The sequence below is a fragment of the Benincasa hispida genome, chromosome 9 (genome assembly GCF_009727055.1).
Source record: "Benincasa hispida cultivar B227 chromosome 9, ASM972705v1, whole genome shotgun sequence".
In the NCBI taxonomy this organism is placed as follows: domain Eukaryota; kingdom Viridiplantae; phylum Streptophyta; class Magnoliopsida; order Cucurbitales; family Cucurbitaceae; genus Benincasa; species Benincasa hispida.
In genome coordinates, this window is record NC_052357.1 from 13,765,725 (window position 1) to 13,782,340 (window position 16,616).

The following is a 16,616-nucleotide window of genomic DNA, read 5'->3' on the forward strand; positions in this document are numbered from 1 at the left end:
GTTATTATACACTTAATTATTAGCTAAAAAGTACTATCCATTATAATTACCCTTAGGATTAATAGAAGGTGATGGGCTCAAAGAGATTCATTTTTCACTGTAAGAGAGCTTTTCATTCTTTGACCATAATTTTTTACAATGAGAAGGGTAGTTTTATTCATAAATGCGAAGTTTTCACTTCAAGATCTTGGGGGAAGGGAGGAAGCACAGTATGTTATAAATTAAACATAAAAAACAAGCAGAGGCAAAAGCATTTCAAGATAAAAGATGAATAAATTACATGCTAACAGTTGTTTGTTTGGCTTCTTCAGGTCCTCTGTGACATTCTGTCACAAAAAATAACTGACAGTCAAAGTCTTTCTTGTTCTTGAAGTTGCTCCTGTTCAGAAATACAAAATGTTGAATGCAAAGGCACTGAAACTGAAGTAAGAGAATGCCAAAAGCTAATAGAAAATTTAGAGTTCTAAGATATAAATCACAAACTCAGGCAGGATATTGGATAACCCGTGGAAGGCAATAGACTATATAGTTTACCAATATTGCTCTAAACTCAAGTGTATGATAGTTAGAAATAACTCGTTGTCGGCCAACCGTATGATAACTCACGAATCTGTGACTATATACTTTGTCGATTGCCAATATTGGACAACAGTGGTTTATATCTTAAGGTAAAGCTGGAACTAGATAATGCAAAAGACGTTCAGATTGTTTCTTTTGTCAAAGTTTATCAGAAATCCAACTGAATGCAAACGACTTTGACACTAACCTCTGTAACGAAGAAGGCATGAAACCCATATGGAACTCTGTGTGGCAATTCAACAACTGCAACAGGCTCAGATGACATAGTTTTTGCATCTACGACATGCACTGCAGATTTTCTGCAGGAAACAACAAAGATAATTATCCTCCTTTTTAGCACAATAAACTAAATTTGATTCATCACAAGTATTTAGTAAAACTGCCTACTTATGTTTTTATGCAAATACCAAGGCTTCTGTACAGGATTAGAGTTCAATTCTATTGAGAGAGTGAGTTGGTATATTCATGAATTGTAAAAGTAATTGACAAAATTATAGAACTCCCAGTAACATTAAAACTTTAACTTTCTAAATAGCCACTTTGTAATAGGATATCCAATTAGGATGTCTAAGAAAGGCATCCACATTCCAGCTACTACTCATATGGGATATAAATATATAAATACATATGACACAACTAACAATATACTAGAAGTGGAAAGCAATTACCCAGTATTCTCGTCGTGAACGAATAATATCAAGTAGCCATCATCTTCTTCTGAAGTGGTGCCAGGTATGCGAGGAACAAAGATAGCTTCGGAACCAAATCTACCAGGTCCAAGGTCATAGAGGCCCTGAACATTTCCTCCAATTTCAATTTTCGTCTTTCCAGTTTCAGGTTTAGCATGCAGATCAAATTTAGCGATCCCCGTGACTTTTGCAATGCTGTCTAGTGTAGTTCCATATACATATTGTTGCTTCCTGATTGCATACAGAGCACGTGTACTTATTCACTAATTCTATATGTTAGGAATCCAGTTCATCAAAGCCAGGACAAAAAGAAACGTGAGAATTAGAAAATGATAATCAACATCATCTGATCTCTAACAACTATAATAGATGACATGCAAGTGCTGTCGCTAAAACATTGTAAATAAAAGCTTACGTAAAATTTGAATGTACGGTATCCCATTTCATACAAACAATTTAAACCATTAGTTACTCGAATATTCAAAATAATAGAACCAACCTAAATTCCCCTACGGCTAATAGTGTTTCTGAAGATGTTTTCTAAATGGGGTTTTCTTGACCTTTGATTGGAAAACTGCAAACGAAAGAAATGCCCTTTAACTCAAACGTTTTTTACTCCAAAATTGGGTGATCTCTTCATATATCTCATGGATTCAAGCCGATATTCTTTTTAAAATACTAGAAAAATAAGGGAATTAAAATACCTGCCAGTGTAGCATTCATTCACTCTAGGAAAATCTACAGCAGATTCCGAGAGTTTCCTCTGTGAAGCTAAACCAGATTTAAGATTGAGTCTCATCTCATACCTAATAGATGGAAAAATAATTAGAAATATCACAGCCACATCGGGAACTTTTCTTCATATGTAGAAATAGATTGGAGTCCTACAGCTCATTTGAGAAGTTCTCAAGCTTCTCTTTAACAGACCCACTGACCATGTCCAAGTCTGGATTCTCGAGACGGCAAGTAATCAAAACTACTTCATCTCCTTCCTCCCAGGCATTTGCTAAGCAGAAGTATATAACAAAAATGATGAAAATGGAAAGAGTAAGAATAATGATAGTCTGTTTAATTAGCCAAATAAACAGAATCCGATAAGGTACAGTCTTTCATATAGAAAAAAAATGTAGAATCCTTCAAAACTCGCGCCATAAATGAAGAGACAAATCAAATCCAACTGTAATCATATAAAATCATCCGTACACACAACATTAATAACAGAAAACTGATAGACCCCGGTTATTAAAAGATATATGAGAGAAAGAGAAGGGGAGAATTAAATGTAAATAATGGAGAGAGGGAAATTAGTTAGTTGTGGGAGAATGGTGAACCTGTTGTGGGGCCAAGAGGAAAGATTCGGGTTGTTATGAGAGGTTATAGCTCGGAGAGCTTGTTGAGGGAGGGAGTCTCGGCTTCCTTGGCTATTTTGGCGTAAACAGTGAACATATAACCGAATTCTATCAATTTGGTATCAGAGTCTTCGCTCCTCAGGGGATGGTGAAGAAAATGGAGGATCGAATGTCTGCGATTGAAGAATAGCTCACCTTGCTATAGGTGGGTATGGAAGCTTGGATGGACCAACGGTTTGTAGAGATGCAACAACTGACGAAAAGCGCCATGACAACTCGATTTGAAGCGATGGGGAAGACCATGGAATAGAGAATGCAGATGGCACTTGAGGCGTGGTCAAGGCGAGGAGGTATGATAGATGACAGTGGGAAATTAGCTTCGTTCGAGCGAACAGTGACGGAAAAAGGCAAACAACCACGGTTGAAGAGGCGGAACAGAAGGGAAGTAAGTCTAAAAAAGGAAAAGAGAGGTACCTTTATTCGATAAGCATTTAAGTTGAGATACCAATCTTCAAAGGAGAGGCAAGAGATGATCCACTGGGATGGTTCTATCGAGTGGAACGATACTTTGTTTTCAATCAACTGTCAAAGAAGGATAAGATCGAGGCGGCGGTTGTGTTTAGAAGGGGAGGCGTTGGAATGGCACCAATGGGAGGAGGAACGAACGCGATGGACACCTGGGCGAAGTTCAAAGAGCAGATGTTGCTCCGTTTTTTGCCAAGGAAAGAGGAAGATCGAGAAGCCCAATTCCTCACCCTGAAACAAGAAGGAATGGTGAGGGCATATCAACACCAATTTGAACAACTATCTAGGCCATTGAAGGATCTGTTTGATGAAACGCTAGAGAGCAAGTTCGTGAGAGGATATCCAAGTGGAGATGAGGATGTTCAAATTGGTAGGCATCAAGGAGAAGATGCGGATGGCCCAACTAATTGAGGATACTAAAGAAACCCGTAGAAAGAAATGGGGCGGGGGAAGCCCAAGCCGATCAACTAAGGCAAGCAGATCTTCTACATCATTGGGCACCAATTTGACTTCGAGCCAGACAAACCCAAGTACTCTAGTGGCCCGAACTATCTTCCTTAACCCTAATCGTACAACCAGTTCATCCGCTTCAGCAACCCTACTCGATGTGAATGGAAAATTGTTCACCGCCAGTTCGTTCAAGTGACTGTCGGCTATTAGACAGTGAGATGCAGAACCGACGAGACAAGGGGTTATGCTACCTTTGTGACAAAAAGTATACACTAGGACATCATTGTAAAAAGGAGTTAAATCTATTGATTTATAACGACGAGGAGGAAGAGGATCTCAGTCCTCACCATTGAAGGAAACCTCGAAGCTGAGAAAGTCAATGAAGTTCCCCCTTCACCGTTGGATATTTTGCTTATGGATCCAATGGAAGCCGCTGAATTATCTCTCAACTCCCAGGCAGGGATTGACTCACCCAAAACGGGGAAGCTTATGGGCACAGTAGGAGATAGACACCCGTGTTAATCGATAGCGGAGCCTCCCACAACTTCATCGACGAAGAATTGGTAAATACACTCAATCTGCCATGATCTCCAACCTCAAGCTACGGAATGATGCTGGGAACAAAGAATTCCATTCAAACAAAGGGCATTTGCAAAGGTGTGGTTCTTAACCTTCCGAATTTGACTATTATTAATGATTTTTCCCCCTTGCCATTAGGCAGTGCAGATGTTATTTTAGGTGCTCACTGGCTGATGACATTGAGCCGTGTTGAATGTGATTGAGGCACATTTGAAATGGACTTCCAAATCGGTGAACGGAAGGTGCAACTCAAAGGGGACAAAAGCTTAATGAAGTCCAAAGTCTCCCTGAAATCCATGATGAAGTTCGTGAGGGAGGAAGGCCAAGGGATCCTGCTAGAGTTGAATGCAGTAGTGGCTTAAATGAATGATGCTCACCTCAGTCATGATCAAACTGCCCCAAGTCCGAAAATACAGGTGGTCCTACAGAAATAACAAAAAGTCCTTAAGCCGATTGAGGGTCTACCACCTACGCGACGTCTCAATCACTCCATTGAGCTGAAACCCGGGGAAAGCCCAGTAAATGTGCGTCCGTATCCATTTACAACTTCGGTAAATATATCTCCCAACTGTTTGTCTAGTCATTGTAAAGGAGAGGAGGATGATCTTTTTATCTATGAGATTACCTCTTCCACATCATCTCCTACTCAACCTTCTTCTATGTCTCTTCCTTCTCGCCCACTGGTCACTCGAGTTTACTCCAGGTGTCCTCTACAGCCACCTGCAAACATATGTCCTACACCGATGATCTACCCATTCCCCTTCGAAAAGGTAAATGCACTTGTACTTACCCTATCTTTTCGTTTGTATATAACCGGTTGTCTTCACCCACTTATTCCTTTATTACATCTCTTGATTCCATCTCCGTTTCTCACTCTGTTCATGAAGCTTTATCTCATTCTGGGTGGCGTAGTATAATGATTGAGGAGATGATTGTATTGGATGAGAATGGTACTTGGGATTTAGTCTCGCATCTGGTAGGAAAGAAGGCTATTGGATGTAAATGCATGTTTGCTATAAAAGCCAATCCTGACGAAATAGTGGCTCGCTTGAAAGCTCATCTTGTTGCCAAAGGTTATGCCAAATTTATAGGACTGATTATTCTGATACATTTTCTCCTATTGCTAAATTAACTTCCATTCGACTATTTCTGTCCATGATTGCTACTCATAATTGGTTTTTGCATCAACTCGACATTAAGAATACTTTTCTGCATGGTGATCTTCAGGAGGAAGTTTACATAGAGCAACCACCTGGGTTTGTTGCTCAGGGGGAGAGTGATAAGGTGTGTTGTCTTTGGAAATCTTTGTATGGACTGAAACAAAGTCCTTGTGCATGGTTTGGTAAATTTAGTCAAACACTCGAATGTTTTGGTATGAAGAAAAGTGCTTCTGATCATTCTATATTCTATCAACGATCTGATAATGGTATTACTTTGCTTGTTGTGTATGTTAACAATATCGTTACCACTAGAATGATATATCAGGTATATCTTCTCTCAAGACTTTTCTTTAAGGTCAATTTCATACTAAAGATTTGGGACAATTGAAGTATTTCTTGGGTATTGAAGTAATAAGAAGCAAGAAAAGTATTTATCTGTCACAACAGATATATGTACTTGATTTGTTGTCTGAGACTGGAAAATTAGGAGTCAAACCATGTAGTACTCTGATGATACCAAATTTGCAACTTGCTAGAGAAGGAGAATTATTTAAAGACCCTGAGAGATATAGAAGATTAGTTGGAAAGTTGAACTATTTAACAATGACACGACCAAATATTGCTTACTCTGTGAGTATTGTGAGTCAGTTTATGTCTTCTCCTATAGTGGATCATTGGGCTACAGTAGAACAAATTCTATGTTATCTAAAAGTTGCAACTGGATATGGGATCTTATATAAAGATCATGGTCATACAAGGGTTGACTGTTTTTCAGATACTGATTGGGCTGGATATCAAGAGGATAGGAGATCAATCTTTGGATATTGTGTTTTTGTAAGAGGAAACCTAGTGTCATGGAAAAGTAAGAAACAATGTAGTTTCTCGTTCGAGTACTGAATCAGAATATAGAGTTATGGCACAATCTGTGTGTGAAATAGTGTGGATACACCAACTTTTATCTCAGACCGGTTTCAGGATTACCGTGCCAGCTAAATTATGATGTGATAATCCAGCTGTACTTCACATTGCATCCAATCCAGTGTTTCATGAACGAACTAAACATATTGAAATGGATTGTCATTTTGTTCGCGAGAAAATACAACAGTTAATATCTATAGGATATGTGAAGACCGGAGAACAAATGAGATATATTTACCAAAGCTGTAAATGGAGCAAGAATAAGCTATTTATGCAACAAGCTATGCATGATTGATATATTTGCTCCAGCTTTAGGGGGAGTGTTATAAGATATATTTAAATTAATTTGTACAATCGTCCTTTATTGTAATTTTGTATATCCTAGATTAGATTTTCTCATTCTCTTATATATATATATATGTAACTTTTATTTAATTAAATGATAAGAAATTCATTCTCCAAAAGTATAGAGTACAGCCAGTACCAACCACCATTAAACACCTACGGGGATTTCTTGGGTTGACAAGTTATTTTGGGAAACTCGGCTGCTGATGGCCTTTCTCATGTACCAATAGCAATGGAACTAAGCGCTTTAAGTTGTGTGGACAGACTAAATTCAGCGGTATCTAGTGATCAAATTGATCGAGAGAATTGAGGCAAATCTGACAAGCTATCCAAGCTGGAGACTCAACTCCGAAGGGATTTTCTGTGAAGGGGGTTTACTGCTCTATAAACAAAGAGTGGTTCTACCTTCGACATCACCTGCGATCCCTCTCTTACTTCAGGAATTTCATAACTCGATGGGAGGTCATAACGGAACCCTTAAAATGTATCAATGCCTTAAAAAAGAGTTCTTTTGGAAAGTATGAAATCTATTGTACGATTGTTTGTGGGTGACTGTTTTGTATGCTTGTAGGCCAAGTATCTGCCATTAGCACTGGCGAGATTATTACAACTGCTCCCTGTACCGGAAATGATATGGAATGACATCATTATGGACTTCATTGATGGGCTACCGGAATCCGAAGGATACAATGCAATTTTGGTGGTGGTGGATCGATAATCGAAGTATGCCTATTTTATTGCTCTAAAACATCTATTTACAGCAGCCTCGGTGGCAACAATGTTCCTCCGAGAAATTGTAAGACTACACGGTGTGCCACAAAGTATTGTATCAGACAGAGATAAGGTATTTACAAGCTTATTCAACTGAAATAGAGTATTTCATATCATCCTCAAATGGATGGTCAAACAGAAGTGGTCAATCGAGGACTAGAGGCTTACTTACGATGTTCTATGGAGACACCAACTAAGTGGTCAAAGTGGCTAGCATGGGCAGAATATAACTACAACAGCTCTTATCACACATCATTAAAGAAATCTCCGTATGAGGTGGTATATGGCCAACCGGTTCCACCGCTTATATCCTATGAAAAGGGAGCTATTGTGAGTAAGTGAGGTTGATACTCTTTTGAAGGAAAGAGATGATATGTTGAGGGGTTTAAAAGCTGGAGAGAACACACCAACGCATGAAGGCTTTCGCAGATACCAAACGAAGGGAAGTGGAATTTGCAATCTCAGATTGGGTATATGTTAAACTCCAACCTTATCAACAGAGCACTCTAGTTATCCATAAACACCAAAAGCTTGCTCCTCATCCCATTGGCCCTTTTCAGATTATTGACCGAGTCGGACCTGTGGCATATAGGCTTGCTCTGCCAGCGAAGGTAAATGAAAGATTGGAACTATTGTGGTTTCACCTACTTAACTTTGAAGTTTTAATTCAATGGGAGGGCATGACATCTGAGGACACCACGTGGGAAAACGGATTACATATTGCTAAGCAATTTCCTGATTTTCACCTTGAGCACAAGATGGTTTTTTGGGGGCGGGTAGTGATAGACCCCCAATTAATAAAAGATATATGAGAAAAAGAAAGAGAGGGTGAGAATTAAATGTAAATAATGGAGAAAGGGAAATTAGTTAGTTATGGGAGAGGGGTGAATTTGTTGTGAGGCTGGAAGGAAAGACTCGAGTTGTTACGAGGGGTTATTCGGGGGGCGAAGGGAATTTTTATCATCTTTATGAGCGGTATTGGGTGTTCGAAAGATTGGAACCATTGTTGTTTCACCTACTGACTTTGAAGTTTTAATTCAATGGGAGGGCATGACATCTGAGGATGTCACGTGGGAAAACGGATTAGATATTGCTGAGCAATTTCCTGATTTTCACCTTGAGCACAAGACGGTTTTCTGGGGGAGGGTAGTGATAGACCCCAGTTATTAAAAGATATATGAGAAAAAGAAAGAGAGGGTGAGAATTAAATGTAAACAATGGAGAAAGGGAAGTTAGTTAGTTATGGGAGAATGGTGAATTTGTTGTGTGAATATATAAACGAGTTCTATTAAAAACCTAGTAAAATGGCCAACAGAAAATGAGTCAGAAGATCCATACAAGGAAATGCTACAAAGTTATAGCTACTGATAAAATCTCTAATTTCCCAACCGCATGATCTTTTTTTCCATAACTGCACGATGTAATACTCTTAATGAAACTGATATTTAAGATTGTAATTTCATAACAAATGGAACAGCATGTCAAAGATATTTCTTGCTTTCAAAGACGTGGGTTGCACAAGTACTCACCATTATGAAATATAAAACAATTTGGAAGCTCAAACCATCGGATAAGCAAGTCATCTTTTGCATATCGTGGTAGCACACCAAACCGAGCTTTTTTTGTAGCATCAAATGTGAAAATTAACTTATTTTCTTTCACCATTTCCTGAAAGTTAACAAGTTAATTATTGCATGACCAACCATAAGATTAAGAGGTTCAGGATTTAACAATCATGATGCTAATAAGTAATAATCAAATTGGAATCCAATAAAACAACATATGTATGTAGTCTGTCAAACTGAAGAGGAATAAAAATTGGTCATAAAAGTGATAAGTGCTTCATAAGAATGAAGATGAATGAAAAATCAAATTCCCCTTGCACATTGGATTAAAGGTGTCATTTCTCTTTAATCATCTTTGGTTTTTTAGTGAGATTTCCCAAGATAACTTTAATTCTTTTTCTTTACGTAGTTTTTTAAACTTGAGTGGCAACACTTTTTGAGAATGAATTGATACTTGTAACTAAAGGGGAATGTACTTTTCTATGTTGTGTGCATAACTGTTGCTTTCTTATACCATTGGCAGGAAATGGAACACAGGGCGAATTTGTAAAAGTAAATTATGGGAATGTTGGGAAGCATCAGATGGTGCATGCCAGCCATGTAAATACTAAGATAACACCATGCATATCAAATTACAAATGAAAAAAGGAAGGGGAAAGACACCAATATCCTAAACTTGAGTTTGGGAGATGAGGCTGACTTCAATAATTTATGCCACTAGTTATGTCCTAGCTTGTTTACATACAATGGATTATTTTGTTATTCGGTAGCATGAGTCATCTGGATTCAAAATATAAAGTTAACAACAAAAATTGTTAATAAGTGTCATACCTTGGGTTTAAAATATAAAGGAAGATCCATAAAAATTGCATAATTTTCGGTAATCGCGAAGTCATGCATCATGACTGGAGCTGGAATTGTGATTAGTACGGGGTCATGCATGATACCATCCTTGGAAATAACTCTGTATGTAACATATGGTGGTGAATGGGAGTAACCAAATGTAAACATTTCGCCTGCATGCAGAAAATTAATCAGCACAGAGCACTTCATCATATTTCAACAAACTTAATGGTGTCTTTTAGGATGCTTATACCAGTGACTGGATCAACCTTTGGATGAGCAGTGAAGGAATGTGTTAATCTCTTGTCATAATCCAGCAGACCAAGTGTCTGCAGATCTCCATCCTCCAACACTTTTATAACATCTACATCAAGCAAAACCAACAACTCAATGATAACTATCTAAGTCTGTTACTCAATGGGCATGGGGTGGGTGGCTCTGTGTGTGTATGTGTTTGGGGGAGAAGATAAGAACTTGAAAGAGAGAATTCAAACTTACAAGGTTTATCTGCCTCCGAGAGTGCAAGCAGCTTCCCATGGTGATATATGAGAGCCGTGTTACCTAGAAAAGTTACTGATAATCAGCTTCACACAATTAAAATTTAAGTTCCATACGAAGCTAGGAGTAAAAACAGCACATGACATGCATATTTGATCATATTATCTAATAGGGATGCCTACATTATTATCCGTGGTTAATGAATGAACAGGATTAAACCTGAGCTTTCCAGGATACCCTGGTCCAGTATATCTCCATCACATGGAGGATTTGACGTCGTCAAAAATGATAACAATCATGTACAACATTTAACACAGGTGGCATTCCGAAACCCAACCATGTAGAGTCACCCAAATGATCAAAATATTTAACGGAGCCTAACTATCATCAATACAAAAGAAAGTTGAAGAAAACTCAGAAATGCAATATTGAAGAAAGAGAAAGTTTGAAAGAGTTTCATAGGACATCTATGAATCTGAAAAAAATTTATTGCCAAAGAAAAAAAATATGACGAGGTCAACAACAAACGAAAAAACAAAAAATAAACAAAATCCAACCTGTCCCAGTTCCATGCGAAACATCCAACACTTTTAACTTTGCTCTCAGCATTTGCATGTTGACCATTATTAACCCGAAGAACCCTTTCAGATCACCAATCTGGAAATGACATAAAAAGTTAACAGCAATCAATTAACATTTTTGAAGTTCTTCATTTCCAAAACTACTTATCACAATTTCCTCGAACGGCACGAGGTAAAACAAAGAAGCCAATAAAGTGAACTATGATGAGGACTTCATCAGTATTTTATTAGTTGTACATTAGTTGTCTCCCTACTTTTTCTTTATGTTGTAGTGGGTCATTCTCCTATATAAGAAGACCTAAGTGGTACATATTTGAATAACATAAAATTATTATTCTCTTACATTTAAGATGGTATCTCAGTGGGTAAGACTCTAGCCATCTCTAAAACTCCCAAATCCTTAGCCACTATTTTTATAGGCGCACTCTACTTCCAGTGCCGGTGTCTTCGTTTTGCCTTGCCATGACCCAAATTCAATAAATTCCACAGTCAAACCCACTTCCACATACCAGGAGAACAAAATGTAGAAGAATGGGAGTATTTAAATAGCAAAGCTGAATACCTTCATGAATTTAGCAGCTCCAAAATATTCTTCTTGTTTAAGTCTTGATGTCCGCACATAACGGGAAACATATGATGCTTTTCCATCTTTAATGCGCAATCCATGGATCATGCTGCAAAATAAATTAGCAATAATTTATAAAAGCCAGGCCACACAGAAGACAGAAGGAACAATAAAATATAATAGCTAAATGGATATCATGTTTAAAACAGAACTACGTTCTCTAAGACTTGGGCTATCCTGATAACAAAATAATGAAAATGTTTGGAGATAAGACTTTGGAATGCAAAAAAGGAAACTTTTTCACTGATTAGGAGTTATACTTCAAGAAGGCCTATTTGTTCAAGAATCAGGAGGAGAGAAAAATCGTCAGTTACAGTTTACAGAGTTATAAAATGTTACTCTGAAGACCCTTCAGAGTTTAGTCAATAACATACCCTGATTGACTATTCCACAGGAAATAAAAAGTCAATGAAAGGAAAAATTTTATACCGTGGGTCAAAAATTGAGCCATTCAATTCAGAACTCACATTAACTGAATCCATCATATCAAGGATTGGAACAGTGTTCACTTGGGGAAACTAATCGAGATCGAGAAACATAAACAAATGTAATCTTTAACTAAGCTGAAATAATGGGATGGACTAGGAAGTAGAAGGCGACGTACCCATCTCCATCGAACCTGCACATGGAAAAAAACACAAATAAGGAAGATTTCACCTAACAAAGCACTAAATGATTTGGACAAAGACAAGGGAACTAGAATAGATTTAACAAACCATACCAGTGGTAACCAGCAACTGGGCTAAACTTCGGATTTGGCCCCACCCTAACAAACTCTCCATTTAAGCATTCCTGTAAGTTTATAATGCATTCCACATTAGAGGAAGCAAAATCAAGAATAATAACAACCCACAGATAGACCAAAATAACACGCAGTATGCAGAAGTATCGACAGCTCGTAAACAAAGAACTAATCTAGCACAAACATACATAAATGAACAAAAAGCTAGTTCAAAAGCCTCCTCTTACATTATCCGGTAGCATAAAACATCAATTCTTCTAACTCTATATCAAGCGAATTTGTAATTTCTCTCTAGGATATTACTTCATTGTTTTAGATTATCTAATCAACTTATATGTTTTGTCAGATCATCTAACCAACTTTACACCATACCCTCCTTGGCATGCAGTCGCACCAATTGTAATAATATAATTGGATTGAGTCAATACAGGGAAACGAAAACTTCAAGACTCAAATTCAAATTTCAGATAAGGCCTTTCATTCTCAACTGATGAACCATGGTGTCCGGGTCCGAACTGTATTGAGGCCCGTCATAACCAGTGGATTTGCTATTTGATTGTACCATTGATTTTACTTAATCACTTGCAAAATATGAAGGAGTAGCAATCTTCAGATCAGATCAGTCTAAAGAATTAACAGCATTAAAGCATAACCAAAAACCGATCGGTACAGGGTTCCACACTCCTCTATTACCATAGAATGATTCTTCCTTAGGACAAAAAACTTAAAAACAGCCTAAACAAGAAAATAATACTAAAAGAAAGCCACTAACAAAAACTATAAAACCCATCCAATGACACCTAAACCCAATTGAATTCAATTCATTAAGCAACATTTCTGAATAAACAAACACCAGATCAGAAAGCAGATTACAACTCACCGGAAGATAACCTTTAACAGGGAGATCAGTAATTGGAGGAGTCTCATCGTGAACCGGAGCGAAATTACCGGAAAGATAATGCTGAGGCTTTGAAGAATCATACATAAGCTTGACAAACAGCTGCTCCAACAAATCGGTGGCCTTCGATGCAAGCCCTTTACTTGGCTTCGGATTCACCTCCACCAACGATCTTCCGGCGACTCCGCCCTTGAGATTCTGCTTCTCCTCCGCCATTCTGAGTGTCAGTCACAAGATGGGGAGTGAAGAATCAGTTTGGTCTTCAAATAATGAGTGGAGTTGAAGCATGTGGGTGAAAGTACGGCCACGTAACGATGCTGATGTTCATTTCATTGAAATTCTTTCCACTACCATACAATCTTCCTCAGTTCATACACACATCATATTTGTATCATCGGGACTTTCACCAACAAAAAATTTCCATTATGTGGGTAATCAATACTTTTTTATGTATATATTCAACTATATTTAATACACATTATATTGATGTAATGAAAGTAAGGAGTGATAATTTAAGGCAATAAAGTAGCATTAATCATATTTCAATTAAGTAGAACTAATAGATTCTATATAAGAAATAATTGTCAGATGTTTTTATCAAAATAAAACAAAAATTCAAGAATTGTTTGCTATGCCATACGAAGCTTGTTTTATGTTTTCAAATTTTTTGATTTCGGTGAATATGAATATAAAAGGTAAGAAGTCTTAATTTTATTTTTAAAAATGATTTCGAATTCTGTAAACCAAACCATTCAGAAATTTAACGACATTTTTATGTTTTTAGTGTATCCAAATTTTGAATTTGAAATTTTAAAATACAAAATTATATTAGAAAAGATAATAACAATAACAAGTATAGTATTTCAGGTTATAAACTCAATTATTTTTGTTAAGTTAAAATATATGTTATATGATATTACAAACTAATAATTATACAATTTTTTTTTACATAAATAAGTTTATTTATTAATTAGTAATAGTTTATAGTCAACCATCATATAATTAGTTTAATGGTTTATAAATATATCATCAGACATATTTTGAAAAATTATTTAAATTGGAATTTAATTTCTGATTTTGCTACCAAAAACATATTTGAAAATATGAAATACAACGCTATTTTTATTAGATGCTCGGTTTTCAAAAGTCTTTTTTCAAATTGTAAACATGTCTTAATGTCCGTTATTTAAATGGATCTTGGTCTGATTTTAAATTTTAGAAAAGATTAAGTAAGATTTGAAAAAAAAAATATGTAAAATCTCGATGTTCATCGATTTACCGAGAAAATCCAAAAAATTGATAGTTTAAATATAAGATGAAAAACTTAATTTTTTTTAATTTAAATCTCAGTGGTCGGTCTTGGCCGAAAAAAGATCGAAAAAATTATTTAATTTTAAAAAAAGTGTGCTACTTGTGAAAGAAGAAAATAATGGAGGGTTATTCCTAACCTTTTTCAATTCTATTATCATTCAGAATCTTTTAATAGAAAAATCTAAACATGCTAATGAGGTTTCATCTTTTATTGGTTCCATATGCAAATTATTGCATCGTAGTTTAGGCTTTAAGTTTATTTAGCTGCTCTTGAGTTGGTTTCTCATACTCCTAGACATCGAGTCTCAACAATTTAGCTTGAAGATTATCTGTTATAACAATCTGATCTTTCGAGTACTTAAATAAGGGTCGTTACGACATAACACACATTCTCATTCAAATATTTTGATCGTCATAACATAAATACAGTGAAAACATGAATAACCGTTCTAAACTGAAATATTAATTTAATAATAAATCCAATAACCAAAACATTTAGTTGGGATCTCAAAAAAATGTTTACAAAGAAAATGATCCAAAGCAAATTAGTGAAAACATGTCATCTGACAATGTACTCAATGTTGGGAATGTCCTAAACTCGCCAGTTTGTAATATTGTTAACATATTATATTTATCAATAAAAGTATTATTGAGTATTTTTTTAAAAATAAATTGTTATTGATATTGCATTCTTTTATAAAAATTCAATAAACGAATCCATGACTATAATATGAATACTTTAATTTTACGTGGTGACATAAAAGAGGATCAAGTTTTAGTATATAGCCAAAATGGTTTATGAGTATATGGATGAGATTTGGTACCTCATCTTGGTGACACTATTGGATGCAGCCCATTTTGTATATTGATACAAATGATATGATCCAAGGAGACATGTGAGTGGGAGCATTCTATGCAACGAGTTTGCATAACACCGGACTTCGAAATAGCCACTTTTCTATAGAAGAACCATTTACCGCTAAAATTGACTATTTCAAATTCAATGACTTAGGGTAACTCGATCTTAATCCTGAGCTAACTATGAATTTCTGTTTATTCAGGATTATCCTTTGATCTACATAGGTGAGAGTAGTTCAATAGCACTGCTCAACAAGCCTCCCATTTTGGGATAAGATCGAATAAATAGCTAGGGACATGGTTATGGAATTCACTCCTACCCAATTTAGAGTTAAAATATAGGTTGTCCTCTCTTAAGTGCTGATTCCTAGTCTTGAACAACGGGGCCCCGCCCTCTCACGATTGATAAATTGGACTATAAAACAATTGTTCAATGGAGGATCAGTGGGAGTTTTAAGGAGCAAGATGTATTTACAGGGGTAAAATGGTAATTTTGACCTAGTTGTAAATACAAACGACCTGTGAAGGATCGACTTACTAATTATGGTTATAGGGGACAGAAATATACCTACAGTGAGGAGAGTGCAACTACGAGCTATAGTGGTATGTCTCGGTAGTTAACGAATATTGATTAATTTGATCTAAAGAGTTTGACAAATTAATCTCAAATCGTTGGAGCCCATAATCTGTAGGTTCATAAAGTCCCTCTACTAGCTCGTAATTGAAATCTTGAATTAGTGAATTGAGTAAATTTGAAATGTTCAAATCAAAATTTGATTTTTGAATTTGACGTGTTCAAATTTGGTTTAGAGTTTGGTTAATTATATTCAATATAATTAACGAAATTGGAGAGTCGATTAATATTTAAATGTGATTTAAATATTAATTACATAAATTAAAATTCATTATAGTGAGATTGGTGTTTAATTAATTTAATATTTGATATTAAATTAATAAAATTAATTAAATAGTTTAATTAATTTTATTGAAAAATTAATTAATTGAATTAATTTTTATGAAATTAATAAAGTATGAATTTATTTATTAATAATAAAAATTAGTTTTGAAATCAATTTTTAAAAGAAATTTGGAAAATAAGAAGAAATTTCAAAAGTTGGAAAAACCCACTATGGGTAGCACCTTATTCACAAATCCACTCCAATTCCACTCATAATTATAAAGGAGTTGGCTTTCATGGATGCAATCTAATTGCATGGTGAAAGAGATTATAAATTGAAGTTTTTGGGCTGAGAATTCAACCATGCATGCTGAAGCTTAACTTAAAAAACCTTATTCTTCCCTAATTCCATTACTCTCAATTCAGTATTTC

The 16,616-nt window shown here is 35.9% G+C and overlaps 1 protein-coding gene across 1 annotated transcript; it reads right to left on the reverse strand.

The window, feature by feature from the left end:
* Positions 1 to 88: 88 nt before the first annotated feature.
* On the reverse strand, positions 89 to 13,495 carry LOC120087002 (carotenoid 9,10(9',10')-cleavage dioxygenase 1). The gene is made up of 14 exons (XM_039043844.1): positions 13,100 to 13,495; positions 12,199 to 12,269; positions 12,082 to 12,096; positions 11,415 to 11,526; positions 10,829 to 10,928; positions 10,272 to 10,334; positions 10,027 to 10,137; positions 9,762 to 9,946; positions 8,895 to 9,033; positions 2,157 to 2,274; positions 1,973 to 2,074; positions 1,248 to 1,499; positions 767 to 878; positions 89 to 379 (listed from the first exon to the last, which is right to left on the reverse strand). Exons 1-14 carry the CDS (start codon positions 13,331 to 13,333, stop codon positions 350 to 352), a joined length of 1,644 nt encoding a protein of 547 aa, XP_038899772.1. The 5' UTR covers positions 13,334 to 13,495; the 3' UTR covers positions 89 to 349.
* Positions 13,496 to 16,616: the final 3,121 nt, after the last annotated feature.

Bases quoted from the DNA above. Each gene is read 5' to 3' on its own strand.
- LOC120087002 (XM_039043844.1), bottom strand. From the start codon at position 13,333: ATGGCGGAGGAGAAGCAGAATCTCAAGGGCGGAGTCGCCGGAAGATCG. The intron at 12,270-13,099 runs GTGAGTTGTAAT...ATAAACTTACAG, and splicing joins CTGTTAAAGGTTATCTTCCG to GAATGCTTAAATGGAGAGTT. The intron at 380-766 runs GTTAGTGTCAAA...ATTTCTGAACAG, and splicing joins ATGCCTTCTTCGTTACAGAG to GAGCAACTTCAAGAACAAGA.